General features: G+C 40.1%; 2 protein-coding genes across 3 annotated transcripts in view; one reads left to right on the top strand and one right to left on the bottom strand.

The window, feature by feature from the left end:
- Positions 1–1238: 1238 nt before the first annotated feature.
- LOC142039652 (nephrocan-like) lies at positions 1239–20183 on the bottom strand. Its single transcript, XM_075046396.1, has 4 exons — positions 19826–20183; positions 11146–11290; positions 5273–6174; positions 1239–2017 (listed from the first exon to the last, which is right to left on the bottom strand). Exons 1-4 carry the CDS (start codon positions 19846–19848, stop codon positions 1570–1572), a joined length of 1518 nt encoding a protein of 505 aa, XP_074902497.1. The 5' UTR covers positions 19849–20183; the 3' UTR covers positions 1239–1569.
- A 792-nt stretch (positions 20184–20975) lies between these two features.
- The window catches only part of GOPC (golgi associated PDZ and coiled-coil motif containing), a 28098-nt gene continuing 27361 nt past the window's right edge, over positions 20976–21712 (top strand). The window contains exon 1 of one of the 2 annotated variants that reach the window (XM_075046830.1): positions 20976–21376. In XM_075046830.1, the coding sequence (XP_074902931.1) occupies positions 21098–21376 (279 nt within the window). In that variant the 5' untranslated portion in view covers positions 20976–21097. The remainder of the gene's footprint in view (positions 21377–21712) is intronic. The other variant, XM_075046834.1, reaches the window with a different exon arrangement.

Below are 21712 nucleotides of genomic sequence, written 5' to 3'. Positions count from 1 at the left end.
AGAATCCACCAATATAAAATGGGAAGAAAATTCTGTATCGTTCAAATACTTTTCTTGCTCAGAAAAGAACTACTCGACCAACGTTAGCCAGAAAAAATAACACGGTCAAAACACGAGGAAGGCTTGTGCTGTTCCATAAATACCTAAATCTTTAGTTACCAAAAAGTCAGGGTGGCTGATGATATGTTAAAAAGTTAAAATGTAAAGAAAAATGAACTTGGGTCTTTCTATTCCACTAAGCTGTATAGTTTCATGTATTGGGTGCCTAAAAAACCCAAGTGTCAATTGCATTTGCATAGGCAACATAACCAAATAGTTGCACTCTTGACACCTGGCAAAACAGCCTCGGTGAATGTGAGTGATTAACTCGGTTACTGAATGCCAACAGAAGATAAAGAATAATAGAAACTGTTTGCTTTGAAAAGTAATTTGCTGGTTTTCTTACTCCTCAGTTATCAGCTGAGATTTATGAACTGCCAGGAAGGCCCTTAGATTACTATTTGTAAGTCACTGGTTTTAGTGGTCTCGGTAATCCAATTTTGTTTAGTTTTCAAGCACTTTGGGAACCACTTGATAAAATTTGTACATACATCAGAGTTGATGCATATACCATTAAGTCCTTTTTTTTGCATGCAAATGTCTAGGAGGTTCCTGCCAGTGAAGGGGGGCACTTGGCAGTGTGTACTTCCACGTGAAGTACACCTAACCCAAAAGTACACTCACAGCCCCTTGAGCTACATCGTAGTCAACTAGCTATTCAGCTACCAAAATAAACTCTTCCAAAAACTTCATCTCACTTCATCTTACCCTAGTATTTGCCAGAGGTAGAGATCTATTTCCTGAGAATCTCTCTTCTTCTGTTTACAATAGAATCAGGTCAAGTTGACCCAGGTATTTTCATTCCTCACTATTAATTAACTTTGGAACTAGTATTAAATCTCATCAACCAGGACACTGATTCTTCTCTTTTTTTTGCATTTGCTGTGATGAAGATGAGCCTTCTGTGTTTTGCATGGAGCTCAGCTAATTTAGTCTAGTGCCATTTAAAATAGTCTAAAATAAGTGAAAGAGGCAAGTATTTCAGGAAAACTGAAATTCATTTCTCAAAAGCAAGAATCTCTGAACAATCCTGATAAATTGCCCACATCAGTGTAACTTGCCATCTCGAACTGCAAACCTGTGAGTTTAAATGTGTTGAATGCCAGACTTCTAGTAATAGTATCTTGCGGTATTGCAGGACTTTATTTATGGGGTTTTTATACAACTATAAGAATGTTCTACTATAAAAAGGTCCATACAGAGTTACAGACTGCTTTTCTAAGAGATAGTAATTGTATTCTTACTTCCCTCAAACTACATAGTACTAATGACATAAAAAAAAATTATTTTTTTTATGATTTTCAGTTTACATCCTTACTATAGCCCTTCTGTCACCAGCTATTACCTCTTAGAGTACAAATTAAAGAGGAAAAGTTAATGGCAGACCAGCAGGCTGGTTGTCTGTAGAGACGCTGATGGTAGAGGGCAGCTCTAGGCAACTTTAATGTTCACCATAGATTAACCATGGGGTTAATCTAGTTCATAATCATAGTAGTCATCATCTGTGTTTACTCCAACGCTGGAGGCCTCATTGGGTTTCATTTTCTTTCTGTCCTCTTTGCCTTTTTCCATGGAAGACAGATTATCTTCACACTGCTGCAGAATCTTTTTGGAAGACATCCAACTTTCTCCTCGGCTTTCTGCTGGCGCCGCGCACTGCCCTCCCCTGACATCCGTTCCTTTGGCCACCAGCGCTCTTCTGGTTCTGAGAAGGTCACAGGTGCAGTTCCAAGGGTTTCCATCTAAATACAGGTGACGAAGACGAGGTAAATACTCTAAGACTTTGCGATCCAAGGCAGATATCTTGTTATTCCGTAAATTTAAAACCTGAAGCTGTTTCAAGTCCTTCAGCTCTTGTTCTCCAACATCCTCTATGTCATTTCCCTTTAGATCCAATCTAGCAAGGGTGTCTGGAAGTCTGAATAAAAATAGAACAGCACAAAGGTGTTATGTTCATCATATTGATTCTGTTTGTGTAAGTGGTATTTGGTGGTGGGTATTTGCCCAGGCACACCTGACGTATTAAAATAAAACTATCACTAACAAAAAAAAGCAAACTTCTGCAAAAAGATGTGGTCATGAAGTGTTCATGTCTTTTTTTTTTTTCCAAGTTATAGGAATACTGTCTATGCGCACTTGAACTGTTTTCCCAGTACTGACTCTGTTTGTGCAACTGAACTCAACAGCAGTCCTACTGTAGTGTACTATGAAGGAAGTTTCATGTTCAATTGAGTGTCAAGCTTAAAAATGCATTTGTTACTCTTCAATGCCATAAGTATGCCAACGACCAAATTATAGCACCATGAAAGATCAAAAGTTTAGAGAAGCATGGCAACACTGCTCCTTCAAGTACCTCTATATACGATTTGCTTAAAAAGGTTTTTTAGTTCATAAAGAACTAGAATTTTTCTTCCATTTTGTTCTCCTGCTCCCATCAGATTCAAACATTAATCATCACAGAAGTAGTCCATCTGATGATATCCTGTTTAGGAAATCAGCAACAGGGAAAGTAGAAGTGCTTTTTGATGGTCTTTTAAAAGAGTACTTTAGAGAATTAGAACTGGTTACATTTAAAAGAAAAAAAAGCAGTTGATAATCTCTGGATATGATACTAGGCTGGTCAGTATCATTCTTATTCTCATACATTTACAAATTTGTATGATAAGACTGTTTTATTTCACAAGTCTTGCTCATTTATGATCTTCTAATTTCCTCCTGCTGTAGTTAGTGATAAGTGCTTGAAAGAAAAGCCAGTTAGTTGGCATGGAATATTTTTAATAAAATTAATTTGAAAGTATCTTAAAAATAATTTTACTATAGTAGTATGCAAGGTGATGAATTTAAGAGTCATGGTTAGAGATTTTAAGGAAACTTATTCACTGAAACTCTGAGGGAAATTAAAAATAATACTACCAAGAGCTATTTAGAATAGAACAGCAGTATACCACAACTGGTAAAGGTTGATGTGATAGTTTATCTCAATGTAATGATATGAGATACCTTTGAAAATTTCTAAGAGGGTACACTGTGACCCTCACTGTTTTTTGTGAAGCTGAGTTTGACCTCTTAGGCTGAAAGGTGGTTGCCATATTTGTGTAAATCTCACAACTTCAGTGGGACTATTTCAAGAGTAGGGCAGTTCTGTATTGTGCTGTATTTCCTGGGAGAGATGAGAATTTCACACATTGATATGGTGAGTCACTCCACAAAATTTGATCTTACCAAATGCTTGTGACTGCAATACGTGGGTTTTGAAACCTAACCACAGGCGACGATTATAGTTGCCCAATATGACACTGTAATTCCAGAAAGGTACTCTGGGGTAAAATCCCAGTGCCACTGATGTCCAAGGCAGTAGGATATCACCTGAGATGTTTATCCAGACTGATTACAGTCTAAAGCCTGACCAGCAAGTCCTGAAACCTGTGAAGAGTCTTACTGTACTAATGTTAGACTTAGGCTTTATGGCTGTATTTTTTGATTTCAGGCTGTGCTGATCTTGAGAAAGTGATGGCTCTGGAGTACAAGATGAGTGATCCTGCTGCTGGCAGAGAAGCTGTACTCACTTGGGAGCTGACCATGGCAGCTGTACTATGCTGCTGCTGCCACTCCAGGGAGTATTATCAGACTCTTCTCTGACCCTTACCACTCCCTGCAATACTTTATGGAATATAGGCTCTTCTCTACAAGTCCTGAAAATACTTGGACCTGTGGATTATTTTCTTCTCAGAAAATAAACAAAAGAAGCTTTCTTTCTCTTCATTCCTGATGAATAACTGCTAAGACCCATTAACTGGGGCACATCATTAACTATATTTTTAAACTTCGACACTGGTGACTGAGTTGTCAGATAACTGTCAGAAGTAATACTTTTATTTCTGTATATCCATGCATACCTGGTGATCATCAGACAATTAAATTAAGTACATAAATTTTACATCTTGTCGTTTTTTTTCTTCTTTTATGTTTACAGCCTCCCCTTGAAATCTGTATTCATTGTTGAGTTGAAAATACAAGTCCCCAATATCTCCTTAAAAGCCATACTGTTTAAGGGCTAATAGAGAACTCCTTCCGGTTAATTCTCTTGACTACGAAGGCTGTAAAATAAGATGGATTAGACAATACTAAAGTAACTAGAAAGCATTAAATATTCCTGTCAAGCTAGACTGAAATCAAATATTTATACAGCACTAAATCACTTTCTGATTATAAAGCTGCTGCCAAATAGATTCAAATGCTAAAGGACCTGATGCTAAACGAATTGAAATTTTACTGCATTATTTATTTGGGCTAGTTAAACCTGTCCACAAGCCATAAAAATAAAATTTAATAGTGCAGTTGTGTTAAAGAAGTTGATGTTAATGGAATTACTTCACTATTTTTATGCCATCTTATTGCACAGCTTTTTGAAATAATAAAATTGCCACTTTATATCAGACCAGCCTCCATTTGGCTTAATATGCCATCTCTGATAATGGCCAGGGCCAACACTCAGATGAATGCGAGAGAACCTGTAAGCAGGGCATTAATGAACACTGTGCCCAAGGGATGTTTCTTCTGAGCTCCTTTGACTGGAATTTTGCTTATAGCCTGAAGCTGGAGAGCTTATATGCATTCCAAATACTTTGTAATGTGTGAATTTAATGAAGCTGGGAATGCTAATATCCTTTGGAAAAGCACATTCTTTTTGACCACACTCAGCTCCTGAAATCTTAATATTTTAACAATAATAAACTCAGTGTGGGTTGGTAGAAACATGAGCTTTAAAATTGCTGTCTTTCCTTTTTATTGAATGCTCTATTAATTTTGTGTAATGGGGGAAGATAAATCTAAGCAGAAGTATAACTTCTCCGTAATCATTCTGTTATATTCTCCTAGCAGGTTCCTCTTATTCGTGTGCTAATTAAACAAAGTAGTCTCACTGGCAGGGAGAGATGTGAAATGAGTAGATTCACTGGGGGCCACAGATGTAATGAAAACAGCTCTACTTCTATGCTGAGACTGCTAACAAGAGTGCTAATTAGTGCCAGTTATGGCAATGGGTTTATGGTATGGATAGACTTCTACCATGATTGGGTCTGAATACAAATTTTTTTCCAGTTTGGCCCTCATTCTTATAATGCAAGGAAGGAGAGATGACACCTGGGAACCAGCTGTCCTCAGATTCACTTGCCTCAGCGGAATAGAAATGAGGAGATTCTGTTCCAGTGCCAGATTTGAAAGCTGCACACACTGCTGAAGAGCTCCTGCCTCAAACACACTAACAGCGTTGTTGTCAAGAAACAAATGCTTGAGGTCTTGTAGTCCTTGGAAGTCCTGCGCTGTCACCCTTTGAATCAGGTTATTGCTGCAGTCAAGTTTCTGCAGTCTGCCGGGCAGCCTGAGTGGCATAGTGTGGAGCTGGTTCTTAGAGAGCTCCAGTGTTGTTAAGTTAGGAAGAAGCTGTGCACCATCTATTGACGTTAGCTGATTTTCTGACAGGAAGAACTCAGACAGGTTTTCTAGGTGTTTCATGTCTCGAAGTCTTATTGTTTTAAGTTGGTTTTTCTCTAATTTTAGTGACAGCAGGGATTTAGGTAGGTCAAGAGGCACTTTTGTCAGAAAGTTGCCACTTAAACCGAGAAACTGTAGATTTTGGAAAGATGCAAAGAAGTTGGTTGGGAATGAGTTCAGTTTATTATCAGCCATGCTCAGATACTTCAGCCTAGGAAGCTTAAGTGGTGCAGACACAGATTCCATGTTGTTGCCATCCAGAATCAAACTTTGTAAATTGCAAAGGGAAGAAAACACACTCAGAGGCAGAGTCGCAATCAGGTTGTTCCGAATATCAAGCACCCTTAGTTTCATCAAACCTTCAAAATCAGATGCATGCAGAGTGTTGATGGAGTTATCAGCGAGTTTTAAAATTTCAAGGCCAGATGGGAGGAAGGTAGGTATTTGCTTGAGCTGATTTTTGTAGAGTTCCAGGGACTTCAAGGTGCTCAGAGCTTTGAAAGTGTTGTTTTCTATTGATTCTGTGCCACTGCATGACAGGACCAGCTCTTCAAGGGCTGACATTCTCCTGAAGTCCGTAATCTTAAAGAGAAAAAAATAATTAATGTCATATTACACCGTCTATTTATAAATATTCTCACTGGTTACTTCTTCTGGATGCTCTGACAATTGCTGGTATATATTAAGAAACTATGTATTTAGAATGAGAAACTAAGAGAAAAGGTAACAATACAGGTGTTAACTATAGATACCTGCAGTTTGCCAGTATTTACTTCCATTTCTAGAATTTTGTTGTTTAGGTCCATATTGTGTCTGGTTTTGAGCAAACACACGTTTGAAGAAGGAATATTCCTTTTATTTCTGCCTGGTGGATAGCCTATATAAAATAGAGAGCTAATATCACCAGTAGCAGAAATCTTTGCAGAGAGTAGATGGTTGTTACTGCGCTCAACAGAGCTCGCTGGAGCAGTTTTGAGTTCCTCGCACTGCCATTTCCATGTATCAGCAGTATTGTCACTGCAGCCTGTATTCCCCAGAGGAAGTACACATAGATATCATCACCTCTCCCTACTATAAAGTTTTGGCAGGAAACTGAAATCCAATGCTTGTATTTCTTCTCTCCCCCTGCTATCTCTCCTTTTCTTTAAAGTAAAAACCTCACATACTAGGATGACCAAACCAAAGGTGTCATATCAGCTTGGTCTGAAAGTCACCTCTGTGGAACAGATTGATTTTACAGGAACTTAGTTTTTGTTAGTTGGTAATAAACAGATGCTTTACAGTGGTAAACGGAACTTAGATATTGACTGTGACTATAACGTACAGAGGCATTCTAAGTGTTTCATTATTTTTCTGCTCTGTTGGAACCTGCCTGTTTACAAAGCTTGCCATCTTGTGTCTCAAGTTAAGAAGGAAACTTAAGTGAATCTGGCAGTTTCCTCCAAGCCAAGATACAAGGAAGCAGGCAATGAGGGTGAACTCAGGAGTTCTACGAGCACACCAGTTGCTTAAACAGTAGTTTTCTGAAATTATCAGAGATGCTGCCCGTTGACCTAGATGCTTGATTTTTAAACATTCATTTATATGGGAATCACAGAAAGCTCAGAGCAAGATGAGCAGGTATTCTGCATGGGAGAGGCGGGAAGGAGTGTCCTCATCCATTTTCCCTTCCCATGTTCAATACATCTCACTACAGGTCTCAGGAGTATCACATCAGTAAGAGATGTTAAACTAACACTATAGTCTTCATTCTATTTCCCCCAGGGCTTAGTAGCTACCAGCACATTTTACTCTCATTGAGAGAAGCTATAAAGCATGTTCTACAGCATAATCCCTCATCCCAGTCAGGAATCTACATGGAAGGTAGTACAAGTCCTTTTGCAGCGCAGGTACTGGGTAGTAATTTTGTTCTATGATCCTGATTGAATACAGTTGGCTATCATACTTGTATATGTGAAATCAGCTTGTAAAGGTGACTGTTAAAAGATTCCTTCCAGCTTCATTTATCCAACTCTTGCATGTTTTTGGGTTGTATCTCTTTACCTTAGCTACAAACTTGGCTTTTTAACTTCTGTTAAAATTAGAGCACGCACATCTGTGAAAGAGGAGTCAGATTTCATTTTGCTCTGGTATCCTTAGTTGTCACTACCTTCTGATTACATTTATTCTCTCTTGTAAAGTAATTTCTGAGCATTGCAAGATTTGATGCAGTTAGTTAGAAAGTATAAGTGTGGAACCTCTATTGATGCAGGTTTCTTCATCAATCACATTTAAGCTCAAATGAGGGAAGGTACATCCATAAAAAAACCTTATATTCTCAACAGTAAATAACAAAGTTGTCCATTTTCTATTATTTCTATAAATGCAGTTTTGTAATAAATATATATTGCTATATAGCAATTACAGAATTGCATGTCCAGTTTTGGTCATGATTAGGAGGCTAATCTTGCAAAGCTTTATCATGAGAAATCCCATAGGAATGAACTGCATTGCTCAAGAGCAGAAATGCATAGTCATATGTAAGTGATAAAACAGTCTTAAGGAAATTGAAACAAATGTGAACCTTCATAAGTTCAACACATTTTCTCCTGTAAGTTCAAAAGCAGTATTTCCTGCTTTTCCTCAGTTGATTGCTGTATGTCTCTAAGAGGCTTAATTTTCATCTTATTAAGTGACAGAGAGCTACATGAAGGTCAATGTAGAGACATTCATTCTGTAATCATGTTAGGCTTCTTGATGTGGATTATTATAATTTCTATTTTCCACCTATTTGGTATGCTTTGCTAGGCTTTGTGACCATGCTGTTTTGAGACTTAAACATTTACCCATGCTGTTACAAACAACCCAGTCTTTCTAATATGAATCAAGACATATTTGAAAGCCTATCATCAGCTCTCTTTTTGCTATGAAGTGATGTTTTATTCTCTAACTGGACTGTCTGGAAAGTGATACTAATATAATTTTACATTTTAAAAAGTAGATCTCCTGAAAAGGGATCTAAGATACTGTTATTTTAATAGAAACATTTCAATAATCTTGTCATTTTTAATGACTTTTTTTTTGCTTTTAGAATTTTTGTGAACTGGGCTTTGTTATAAGCAGTTTCTTAAACCAGTCCCCTATTGTGGGGGCCAGATAAACAATTTTCTTTTAGCAGATAAACCCCGACATTAATACTGTTAGAAATAAACTAAATCTTAAAGGGAGAGTAAACAGGTTATAGTTGGTCTTCAAGTCAAGGAGGAGGCAGAAATTATTGAAAAAAATGCTAAAATTAATCTAGTTTTGTTATTATGAAGTCTGTTTATAACAAACCCTAGTTTGTAAAAATACCAAAAGCAAAAATCCCAGCCAGTGTTTTCAATGACAATCAACCCTGTCAGAACAAATACAAAGTTGATCTGGGTAGAAAAGATCTATTTTTTTTTCTTGTTTTTTTCTTCAAAACACACTGTATTTAGCATGCAAACGTATCTTCTTTTCTTTTTCCTTTATTTGCAATTTTAATAATAACCAGTGTAAAATAATGTCCAAAAGTAATTGGTACTCAGTTTGAAACAATATTTGTTTATTCTTCTGAGACGGCTAATTGCCAAACCATAGTATATGTGAATGCTTACATATACAAGTCTCTTGGAGGTCAGCTGTGGGAAGTCTAGGCTTCCATTCAACTTCTTTTTGAAAATACATTATTTTCTCTAAGATTAGGTAAATGAAGGAATTTAAAAAGCAAAAAAACCAAAAACCAAAAAACCCCTATAGAGTTCTTTTAGCGCTTCCAGACATGTAGTTTACAAGCAGAAATCAAAACCTGTTTTTACGAGCCCTATGATATGTGCCAGTGGAATTGCTCAGCTGTGTAAAATTAAGCATAAGTATTTATGATGTCAAGACCTCAGAAGCATAATTTGTTGCATGGAAAGAAAAGTGAAAAATAGCTTCACAAACCCAGTCTAATCTTAAGGAAAGAATCTACATAACTACAGGCAGATAACATGAAAGGACTTATTTCCTTTCAGTGCAAAGTCAGTAGTAGAAGTAAGGCATACTGATTGCTCAGTTGAATTAATGTATAAAGTTAAAACCTCTCTCCTTAGATGGTTTCATGCACCATTTGTTCTGAACAGTCATAAAACATTTATTCCACTACTCTATTGACTTATGTCCAACATTTAAATGCTTTATAACACCTGCCTTTTGCTCTAGTCAGAACCTAAGGCCACTTTACTAGTAACTGAGAAGTAGCTGACAGGTATGGGCAACTAGCCTAAGAAAGGAAAAATGGCTCAGCTTCCTTATCTTGGAAAGAAAATAATTGGTTGGGTTTTTTCACAGAAAAAGTATTTCTAGTAAAGAATTCATTTGACAGATATTTTGTTTAGGTAGAGCACATCAATATAGCTAAATTGCACCAATGAACTTTGACTCTTGTAGGTGTGGGAGCTAACACAAGAAAACCAGAGATATTAATAGCAGCTAAAAGAGAAGTAAACTCTTTCTCAGAGTTAAATTGTAAAATTACTAACTGTTTCTCAGTGGGCAACAGGTATCCCAGGTGCTGCTCTAAGATGCCTTCTAGCCTATTTCATTCAATCCTGAGAGCAAAATCGAAGATGCTTTTCATAGCAGTTAAAGTTATATTCTTTGTAAGAGGACAAGCATACTTAAGAGAAAATGTATCTCTTTTGAATAGAACATTTCTTATTATTTGTAGTAAATTGATACACAGCAAGCACATATAATACAGGTGGTTGTATTTCCCTAGTTGTCTATCTACAGAAGTTGAATTTATTAAATAAGTATATTTCAGGGTAGGAAACAGAGAAGCACAGTTCCAGAGTGCAATGCAAAATGAGCATAAACTGATCATGCCTTTAATAACGTGATCCAGTAATGCCTCAAGAAATGCAGAATAAACTTTTTTAATAACACAAATAGCTGGCAGCTTCAGTTAGTAGCTGCTATTGTTTATATGGGTTATTAGGTAGGCCCAGCATTGCTTTTAGAAACATCTCACACTGTGCCTTAGACTCTAACTTACTTATTCCCTCTGCCATTTCTAATAGCAGTTGTACCTGACACTTGCAACTCCAGAGGGGGAAAAGAACTTCAATTTCATTCATTAGGGAAATGATTCCAGCTACATAAAATCTGTCCATTTACTGTGAAAAAGTGTTATATTGTATCAAAAGTAGCAAAATCTTTTAACAAGTTAAAATATTACTCTGGAAGTCAATGGTTATTTGACCATATAAAAAACAAGTCAACATTTGGCTCCTAGTTGTAAATTACTATTTTTTGAGTTGCATACAAAATATCATCGTGGCAGCGTGAGCCAGTGCTCGGAGACTGCAGGATAATGAAAACACTGTAAGAATATATTTACATATCCTTAAAAGGTAAGTAAAAATAAAACCAGATCTGGCAGCATTTCATCAGTTTTTAGAAGGTGGAATAAGATTCCCCCTTCCCTTGAAAGCCACCACCATCTGTTAAGCCCAGCTTTTGGTTACAGCACACTGCAGAAAATATTTTTACTGGATTTTTTCCTACCTGGATTTGTTTAATTTTGCTGTGACTGATGTAGAGTCTCCTGGTGGTGAAAGGAATCTCTCTGGGGATCTCCGTAGCTCTGTAGCATTGCACTGACTGGGCAGGGTCACAGCTGCATCTTCTTGGGCAAGTGGTACTTAAACCACTGTGAAAAGAAAAGAAGACTAAAAGGTAAGATAAATACATCTTCCAAAACAGGAGCTCTGAAATTGTCTCGGCAACATAGAGCTTGAATTAAGCACCAAAGTCCTTTTATACCATGAAATCCGATAAAAGGATATTATGACTGTGTATTTTATCCCAGTGAAAAAACAGCAAAAACAATACCGTAATTTGCCTGGGTTAAAATGTTGGCAGGCATTACAAAGAGTGAGAAACTTAAACAGTGATAAGGTGCCTTTACATTTGTAGGTATGCGAAATTAGTGTTATTTATTACCTGACATCTAATCTGCAAACATCCATATTATCTCCAGTTTCCTAGTTTTGTTAAATGTGACACCACAGAATTAGTGGAGAAAAGATAAAGAGCTGTTTTATAGTGGGGCTGTAAAACCTTTGTATCTTCTGTGACCGAGTATTAGAAACAGTAAAAACACAACTACAGCCAACACTGAAGCTTTTTCACTCCTCCTCTTGCATTATTCAGACCCCCCGAAAACCTCAAAACTCAGGCAGCTATTATTTTAAAGCTAAAACATTCTATTCACTTTCTGAATATCTGTAGTACAGCTGAGTGCAGCTGGTTGGTACACCTTTTTTAAAGACTGGAAAAAAATCTAAGTTACTTGTGTTTGTGTGATTCCCATAAATCAAAGTTTAATTGTTCTTGTATTTGAAAATTACAAATATGAAATTCTTGAAAGCATTTAGTATAAATCAAGTGGTGGATGATCAATAGGGCCTATTTACCCCATGACAGCTGGAGAACACTAAAGTTCCCTTCAGAGTTTTCTCTCTAATTATTAGTGCTTCTCTCATATCTACTAGCTGTGCCAATTAGACATGTAAAGTTTTAAAAAGCTTACAGTTTGGCTTGCGATTATTTTAAGAACTTTCTTTGCATTGTTTTTTTCCTTTGTACTCAGCAATTTACAAAGTACAAAGCAGTGTACTTCAGAAACCTTTGTATCTTATCATAATGATCTGCTTTGCACTGTTGCCTGCTTCCTTCCATCCTCTCCGTCGTATCTTCAGTAGCAGCTAATCCTATTCCTTGAATGCAGAACTAGGCCAGTTATTTTTCCAAGCAGAAGATGATGTCAAGTTGATTTGACAAATGGATAACTGAACTGGGGACAGTCCTTGATGGGAATGCCTATTGGATGCAGCTGGCTTTATGCTGGACAATTGCCATATTCCCTCCTGGAGATCCTTCTGTCTCCTTAATCCCCTACACTGAGAGCACAGAACTGCAACCCAGCATCTGCTAAACCGAACAGCAAGAGCAGAAACCTTTTCCTAAAGCAGCCTGTCAAACTGGCATGTTTAACAAGCTATGCAGAAAAAACCTGCCTGACTTATGCCATAGTGATCAACTGAGCAAAAATGAGTGGGTGAGCAGGATTAGCAATGGTGCTCTAAAAGAAGTATTTTAATGTATCTTGATCTAGGGTTTGGTACCTGGTTTGTGGTTCTGCCTTTTTTTTTTTTTTTTTTCCCCTAAAAGAATCAAAGTACCCAAAGAAAAGCGTAAAACCTTTCTGCATACAGACAGCTACTTGTGGTTCATTTCAGCACACCCTGGAACAGTCTTTGATTGCATCTTTCCACTGACTTGAGTTTAAATGCGGAGGTCACTAAGACAATAACACTCAGGATCTTAGGTAGGAAGTTGTGTTCCTCAAAAATGTCATCACAAAGCAACTGCTTTTTGCTCAAGGAGGGTCAAAAGAAACGCAGAACAAACCCTACAGTTTGCAGTTTAGAGCTCTAGAGTACTGCAAAGGCAGTGTGAGAATGCCTTTAAGTAAGAACTATATATTGCATCTTTCCCTATTTTGTAAATTGTAAGCCACTCAGCTGATGTTAGAATTCACAGCTGTAGTTACAAGGTAACGCCACAGTAAGGTGCAATATTCTCGGCTCTGCATTTTTGAGTAGTATCTATATCCTTGGTCTTTTCAAACTAATGAAAAGAAACTTTATTGGTTTAATAGTTCATTTACATGATATTAACAACAATGATTTAATCAAGAATGATATTATGTATCCATCAATTTCTGATGTATGTCTGCTTTCAGCAGCTAGGTATTTTAAAGTAATAGCTATGAAAGATGATCTTATTAAATCTGTTCTGTACAAATTCTGACACACATCCACCAGAGCTGATGCCTTTGCTTTTGCACAAAACTATGACCTGTGGGTTTTTTATTGATTCTAGGAGACCTGATGGCAACCGAACTGACGAAGAGTCACAGGACTGTATAAGCCGTAAGCCTAGCGGGAAGATGTGAGCTATGCAAAAAAAAAAAAAAAAAAAGGTGAATAAACATTCCAGGATCTCCATTGTGGAAGCAGCGCTGCTGGCCACGAGTTGCACAGCTTCGCAGGGGGATGTTAAGAAAGTCAATCATGGGTGGCCACTTCCTGCTAGCAGTTTTTATGCAAACTCTCCACACCTTTCAATGGGGATTCCTGTGCGGTACTAATGGCTTGATACTCCCCTCTGCCATTTCTCTGTCAGAAAGAATGATAGCACCCATAACCTGCCTGTGTGAGAAGTCCCAGGGACATTCTACATGGTGTGTGCTTTAACCAAAGGTAAACACTTCAGATCGAAACCTGCTAAACCCAAAGTCCATATCAGACTCTTTTGTGTTGTTGGCATTTAATATGGACATTGGTTATAGAGTATCATAGCAAAGTAGTAAAATATATTGGACAAATTTGCATAAAACATAAGCCTGAGTTGATGGAAGTCAGAAGATCTTTCAGGATTGCTGCTTTTATTACAGATCTGAAGAAGGGCTCATAAAGGACTCTAAAGTTTGGGGTTTTTTTCCAAATATATCAGTCTAATAAAAATATTATCTTTTTGTACAAATCTTGCCTCACACAAGATTGCAGAATCTACAGTACTGGTGTTTGGGCCTTTTCTTTCTTCACCAAAGTCAGAGGTTTGACAAAAGCATACATATGTATGTCAAGACATAATTTTTTAACCTAAGATTACATTTAGAAAATCACATAAAAGTAAGATGACATTAAAATTAGAAGAATGAATCTGCAAAACTCTAGTTATGGAACATTTAGAAATGTCTGAGTTAAGACAGCCCATAAACCCCGAAGGTGGATCCCTTATAATGCAGATGTTGGCACAGACTGTACAAGGGAAGATGCAGTCTTATCACAAAAGACATGGAGAAGCTCAGCTCTTACAGTCGGAGTGTCCCTTGTCCATGGAAAGCAGAAATTGCAGGAAGAGACCGGCTTTGGGCCTGCAGAGGGCATGGGTAGGAGCTTGGTCCCTGAGGGACGTCACAAGTACAAGCAGTTTGGCAACTAGGAGCTGCTAAGTGATGGCATATGCTCTAAAGAATCCTTGGCATATTTAGCTGCCATATGCTATCAAGTCCCTGCCACTGCGTACGTGTGAATTTATAATTATTTTTTGCTGGAGGTTTTTAACTTGGATTTGGACCAGTTTTTCATAGGGACAACAAATGGCATTTGTCTGCTGCAAGAGTTACCTCCAATTAAGCGCTTCTCTCCAGAGTGGATCAGGCTGCTAAGGGAAACAATCATAACATTGTATTTAAAAACATTATGTTTCCCTTCATCATCTGTTGAAATAATCTGAACTGCTTTACGGAAATGTTTCTTAAACAAAGAACCTCAGAGGGTTACACTGAATCACGAATGTCAGCCTAGATGCATTCTAGGCAAATTGATGATACTTAATTAATATAAAGATTATAAATTTATCAAAAGTGGTTTTGTGTTTTATTCCTACAAAATAAAACTGCAAGTAGAGTTTCATAAAAACAATCAGAAGCCTGTCTGAAAATGATGTCTCAATATTCTTCATAAGCCAAGAATTTTGTGGAAATATTTTTTATCTGCTTTCACAGTATGTGGAGAATGCGCTCTCTAACTCCAGGCAAGGTCATCTTCATACACTGGAAACAGCTGCTGGATGACTTAAAGCAGATTTTTCCTCCACACAATAAGGTAGGTTTCCTTTTCTTCCTCCATGCTGGCTACACAGAGGAGATAAAAGTGATAACCCCTCAGGAATTTCTCACATTTTGCCTGTCTGTGGCACATTTGCATTCCAGAGGAACTAGCACAGTGAAACATGTTGAAAGGGATGAAACTTTGTTAAACAAAAATTCACATATCGAGGAGTTTTATGATAGTGCTGAGAGACGCTAGCCAAGATCAGATGCATCTGGGGCAGGCACCCCGTAAACAACAAATAAGCAGCACCCACACGGAGGGGGTCAGTTTAAATAATTTCATACACATATGCCACTAATGCTGCTGTTATTGGCCTTCAAAGTATTGTTGCTAATGGCATCCACTTGAGGGAGAACTGTTCTTCATTAATAACTGAGCCACAGAGAGCAGTGCCCATGAAACCACAGATTATGCTACAGTATAATGACAGTTTTCTACTAATGATATTCCAAGTTAGTCCCAAAGGGAATGAAGAAGGGGGAAATAAGGAGGGCAGACATGATGGCTATAATCCATCATATCAGAATGGATATAATCCATTCTCAACCTAGAATTTAAACACACAGGTCTTTTGTATATGAACATTCATGTAAGATCTGTAATTATCCTATGTGAGACCGTGCCTCATGCAGTACCACCTAAAAGTAAAGTGGCAGGGATGGATCATCCAATTGATACTGGAACCGTGACAATTCTGTTTCTAGAGTTTTGCACACACAAAAGTGGTTCAGGTTAGTAGTTAACAACCGTGACCTGTAAGGGCTTTTCAGAGTCCTATATGAAGCAAGGTAGTTCTGGCCCTTCCATATCCTGTGGGTGTCTTTAGCCTTTAAGAGCAGCTTGCTAGTGACTGTGCATCCAGTGGAACCAGAACGGAGCTTGGACTGTAAAAGTTGTCTACTGTTGAAACTGCGAGGCACAGTTTCAACAAGATGAGGACTCTGAAATGGGAGTTTTCTAAATTATACCCACTGTGTGCACAAAAAGAGGGTTTCATTCTTCCACGCTAGAAAAGCTGAACGTTTTTGGCATGTATGTTATCCATTTTAAAAAATAAAACAAAAAATCAGAATGAAAAGAGTTAAGCATAAGTGTATACATAGAAATAAGCACGGGAATAAGACCACAATAAGCACTGTAAAAAAGAAAAGCTGGTCCGAAGAAGTGACTTGTGGAAGTTGTCTTGTGTAAAAGGAGACCAATAAGGAGTGAATGTTCCCTCAAACTAGTAGTGAGCTACTTGTTGCACCCATGGACCCACTATGTGGACTATAAAATGCAGCCAACTATGAACTCTCTAGGCCTGCAAGGCAGGAATAACCTAAAATGTGAAAAAGTAAAAAGTTTGGGTTTTGTTAGCAGAAATTTTCTGTAATGACAACTGGAAAGTATGTTCCTTTAAGTATCAGTGCAGATGGATAACTTCCTCCTCTCTAATGTGCTTCAGAAAGGCACATTCTAATCTTCTAGTCTAACTCCTTTTTTAGAACACAAAAATCTTTCTTTACCATCTCAATTTTCTCCCATACTTTGATACTGCAAGATATTCTTTGTTTTCTCTCTGTTTCCCCGTTGGGTTCCCCACTTGTGACTGTACAACCACCCACACAATCAAACCACTCAAGATGCTTCAGCGCTAACCACACAGAAGATGGCCTTGACATGTGCACGCGCTGCAGCCTGGCACGCACAGCTGGGCAGCTGCAATTACACAAGTTTCCGGGTGAACTGACCCTCATGTGCAAACACATGTGTTTATATTGTAAATTCTTTGTGCAGAGGCTAGGTCTAACCAGAGGTTTGTAGGACATCTCACACAACGCTTTCCCAGTCTCGGCGTGGACACTAGATACCCAATATACAGGAGTGGAGATGTTGATCAAAGTTTTTGTTGGGTTTTTTTTTCCCTGTTGATTTGGGTATTACTTTGCTTTGTTTTGTATGAAAATGTGACCTCTTCATGCTTAAGATCGTTTACTCTTTAAGCACAACATAAGTTTTCGGATAATTTATCAGATAGTCCAGTAATCAGTTAAAGTATGTATGTTTAAATTTATGAAGTACTGATTTTACTCACATGTACTTCATAGCAGTGTGAAACAGACACCTCACATTCTCTAACCCTTGTCTAAAATAACTCAAATTATGTCCATAAATTATATGTGAAGGAATTAGCTGGTGATTAGCTTCACCAGCTCTACCACAGCATAGATAAGGTCAAATGAGCAGATCAGGAAACTTCAAGTCCTTTTGACATTAAAAGTATTCAGCAAATTTAAATTCTTCTTGATGTATAACTTGCTGCAACTGCTTGATTGTTAGAAATGTCTCTTGGGTGTAGAAAGGATTCTTACTGCTAGACCAGTTGACTCAAACTACTGTTGTTCTTTAAATGTTCTTCAATTATTTTGTTGATGTTATCAGGGTAGAGCATACTACAGTTTAGTTTAAATTGATTTAATCTAATTGAAGGCCAAAACTACTAACCTTTCTTAGGTTCAATTCCATAATTACTGCACAGCTTGCTTACAGAACAGAGTTACGGTTGCCTGGGGGCTTCTGGCAGGCATTTCAAGGGTAAATGGAATTGATCAGTTTTCTAGGCGACCTACAAGTATAGTTTTGAGATAATTAAATTATTCATGTGTTTACCCTTATATCAGTGATATCTGCTTTTAATTTCGACCCCTTTTTTACACAGTATTTCTGGTGAGGAATATAAATAGTACCTAACGATAACTACATTTACTAAGATTTAGTGTCACAACTGCAGATTTTCCTAGTAATATAGAGCATTCCATCTCATTTATCCATAGTCCAGCAAGTATTAGACAGATATTATGCTGTAGGTAGGCTTCTAAAAGAATTGTATCTGAGAAGCTAATCTTTTGAGTGGAATAAGCAGAGACGAAACCTTGTTTGACTTGTGAAATGTAAGGGCATGCAAAACAAAGGTAGCACTGATAAGGGATGAAAGAATTAAAATTAATGACCACAAAACTCTGATACCACTGTAGATAAAGACAATTTAAGACAGAGCTGGACCAACCCCTAAGCTAAAGGAAAAGGACACTAAAAAACTGAGAATATGTGATTCTTTAAAAAGAAACAGTCATACATAAATTACATTAAGTCTAAGTTTTTAAAGGCAGTAGTAGCTTTAGATATGTTATGTAGTAAGTATGGGAAACTTCCTTCTCAAGATAAGCAGATACTGTTCAAATGCATGATGGAGATATATTAGCAGAAAATTCTAACCTTTGGCTAAGCGATAGATTAATGTTCCATTTTAAAAAAAGGCAAAGAATGTAACATAATTCTATAGGTACTTCTCCAGTGTGATATCTACCAGAATCAAAGCCAAAGCTAACATAAAAACTGATAGCCCTGAACAATTAATTTTATTCTGTGGCTGAACTAATTTAAACAATAACATTAGTTTAGCTTTTGATACAGCAAATACTTTGATTTTCTGTCAGACGCTCGCTGTTCTGTAAAAAAGACAGTCGATACGGCTGTGGAGAATGAACGTTAGAATGAAGGTTAAGCAAATGCTCTGTTAAGCTGGGCTCACTCAGGAGCACTTGGGTGACTTTAGACACTTAAACCCTTTGCTCAGCTACTATTCTGAACACACGGATTTACTGATCTAGATTTTTTTCTGTAGGTGCATATAAAGGTGTTTGTAGCTTTTGTTTCCATCATGGGTGGGCTTAACAGTAAGAGAACCCCTGTTAGGTGCCCATTTTTTTACTACCTACCTTCAATTACAGTGCAGACAATTTGAACAGTAAAGGGCAAACGAGCATGTTTGTAATAACAATCTGTAGGCTTCTTGTCAAACCAACAATAGCAGATCCCAGAGGAAATGTGATATCTACTGTTAGTGTTGAAGTTTGCTTTTATCCAGCTCTTCTGAAAGCACAGATTCATGGAAATACAGTTCTTTCCTGCTTTGACATATCTCTTCACATTCCAGGTGAGCAGTTTAACCATTGAGCTGTAAAGTGGTATCTTTCTGTTTCTCTGTGTCCCAATCAATTATTTATGCCAAGTGGAGCGAGGAAGGAAACTCACCCCAGGATGCCCTACAGCCCAAGGGCAGGGTGTCCGGGGGTCCTGGTGCTGTTACCATTTTCTTGGCACCCACTCCTCTGCTGACCGGAGGGCCCCCATGCTTCCCCTCTGTTGTGCTGGCAGGGTAGTTTGTGGGGCCACAGAGTAGGCAGGTTTAGCATCCTGATCTGGGTTAAAATGATCCTTTTTCTCTTTTGAGGTGGAATTACAACTTTGATGCAATAAAGCCAAGCTGCATAAGATCTCTACAAGACCTGCTAATAAAGCTCCCACTGAAATCAACATCAGAATCAATTGCAGTATTTCAAAGGAGACGAGCTGTAACCAAGGTGAGTGCCTTGGAGAAAGCACCCATGTGGGTGCTAATTCCCTGAAATTTATTTTGTTTTCAGAACTAGGATGAGCTAAAAAAATGCAAATACCTTTTATATGGGTATAATTGCATGCATCAGCGCTTCTAGAGATGCAAAGGTGCCCGGGGCAGTCCTTTTTATACACCACTTGCAAGTTTGCATCTTTGCTGTGTAAGCAATGAATGTATAACTGCAAATCCAGCTGTGTGGTTTGTAGCTGCACACCATGTTTGCGAATACAGTAGCGAAGACTTCTCTTTCCTCTCCTGCTCCCACAGGAGGGGGAAAATGTGTAAATTTTAGTAATTTTCTTGGTATTCCAGCTATGGATACTCCAGTCTCTTGAACCTGAAAAAAAAAAGGGGGGGGGAAACTTTCTGGAATCCAGAAATTTTCTGGAAGATACAAACGCCACCGGGGTGTGCTGTAAGGTAAATCGCCAGGTCGAAGCGACCCCTCCGGGCCCGCATCCCGCCACCGCCTCAGGCTTGTTCCCAGGCGGGGACCCCACAGGAACCAGCGGCCAGCTTCCCCGGGGGCAGGTGACGCGCCTCAACGCCACGACTGAAGTTGAGAAGCGCTAAATGCACCGTGAAAATAACATTTCTCGTGGGGAAAAAAATCTTTCTTTAGGCCGCGCCGGGCGCCGCGGGAGTTTTTTGAGCGGCTTTTGGGGAGAGGGGAGGGCGCGAGAAGCCGTTACTCGTAGCCGGCGGGGGGGGGGGGGAGAAGCGGGTTGAACGCCTCCTGCCTGCCCTGCGGAGGCCGAACGGATCGGTGGCCTCACGGGCCGGTGAGGGCGCTCCCTGGATAACGGAGAGACAGGGCTGGGGAGACGGGGCCGGGAGCGGGGGGCCGGGACCGGTGTGACGGGTCCGCGGTTCCCCCCCGCGCCCCGGGGTGGGCGAGCCCCCCTTCCGCCCGCCTGTGGGACGTGCCCGGCCCGCCCCAACAGCGCCCCCTGGCGACTTAGGCTGAGGAGCGCGGCGGCCTCGATCGTGGGTTTAGAACTCGATCGTTGCTGCCTGCCGCCTACTTTGGAGTTGTGGCAGGCAGCACGAGCCGCGCGCCGCCGGCTCGCCGCCTCCGCAGCCGCCTGTCAGCGGCGCCGCGCATGCGCGCCGGGAACATTCCTCTCGTTTCCCTGCGTGGCTGCCCCGGTGGAGTCGGGCCGGGGCCGGGGCCGCCGTTCGCCGCCGCGTTGTGCTGCGGGGCGGGGGCAGGGAGCGGGCCGCGGGGGGCGGCTGAGGCGCGGCGGAGGCTGAGGTGGGGGGGCGCGGGCCCTGCCCAGCCCTGCCCGGGGGGCCGGGTCCTGTGAGGGGAGGGGGCGGCGGCGGCAGCATGTCGGCGGCGGGCGGCGGTTCCTGCGGGGGGAGCGCGGCGGGCTCGGGCTCGGCGGCGGCGGCGGGCGGCGGGGTGTCCATGTTCCGGTGGTTGGAGGTGCTGGAGAAGGAGTTCGACAAGGCCTTCGTGGACGTGGACCTGCTGTTGGGCGAGATCGACCCCGACCAGGCCGACATCACTTACGAGGGGCGGCAGAAGATGACCAGCCTCAGCTCCTGCTTCGCCCAGCTCTGCCACAAGGCGCAGACCGTGTCCCAGATCAACCACAAGCTGGAGGTGAGGGGAAGGGGCGAGGAGAGACACCCCCCCCCCCCGGTGGGGTGGGGGGGTGCCCTGCCGGTGTGGGGGCTCGTCCCGCGGGGAGCTGTGGGAGGCCGTGTCCTGCCCACGGTGGCGGGGAGAGCCCCTCCTGTGCCCTGTGGCTGACGGGCGCCTTGCTGGAAGCAGCTGGGGAGGGTTAACTTGGCCCCCCGTTTTGGGAGGCTGTGTCCAGCCCCGTGGGATTCGGGCCTGGCCGTGCCGGTCCTCTGGTTTTGGTTATTGTAGCGTGGGCATGAAGCGGTGCGTGCCAAAAAAAAAAAAAAAAAAAAAAAGTTTCTCTTTGATGTTGAA

The sequence above is a fragment of the Buteo buteo genome, chromosome 15, assembly GCF_964188355.1.
Source record: "Buteo buteo chromosome 15, bButBut1.hap1.1, whole genome shotgun sequence".
Classification (NCBI taxonomy): domain Eukaryota; kingdom Metazoa; phylum Chordata; class Aves; order Accipitriformes; family Accipitridae; genus Buteo; species Buteo buteo.
This window is presented reverse-complemented; position numbering and strand designations above follow the sequence as displayed.

Bases quoted from the DNA above. Each gene is read 5' to 3' on its own strand.
- LOC142039652 (XM_075046396.1), bottom strand. From the start codon at position 19,848: ATGCAATTATACCCATATAAAAG. The intron at 11,291-19,825 runs GTATTTGCATTT...TTCTTTTCACAG, and splicing joins CAATTATACCCATATAAAAG to TGGTTTAAGTACCACTTGCC. The intron at 2,018-5,272 runs GCAAGTGAATCT...ATTTTTATTCAG, and splicing joins CTCATTTCTATTCCGCTGAG to ACTTCCAGACACCCTTGCTA.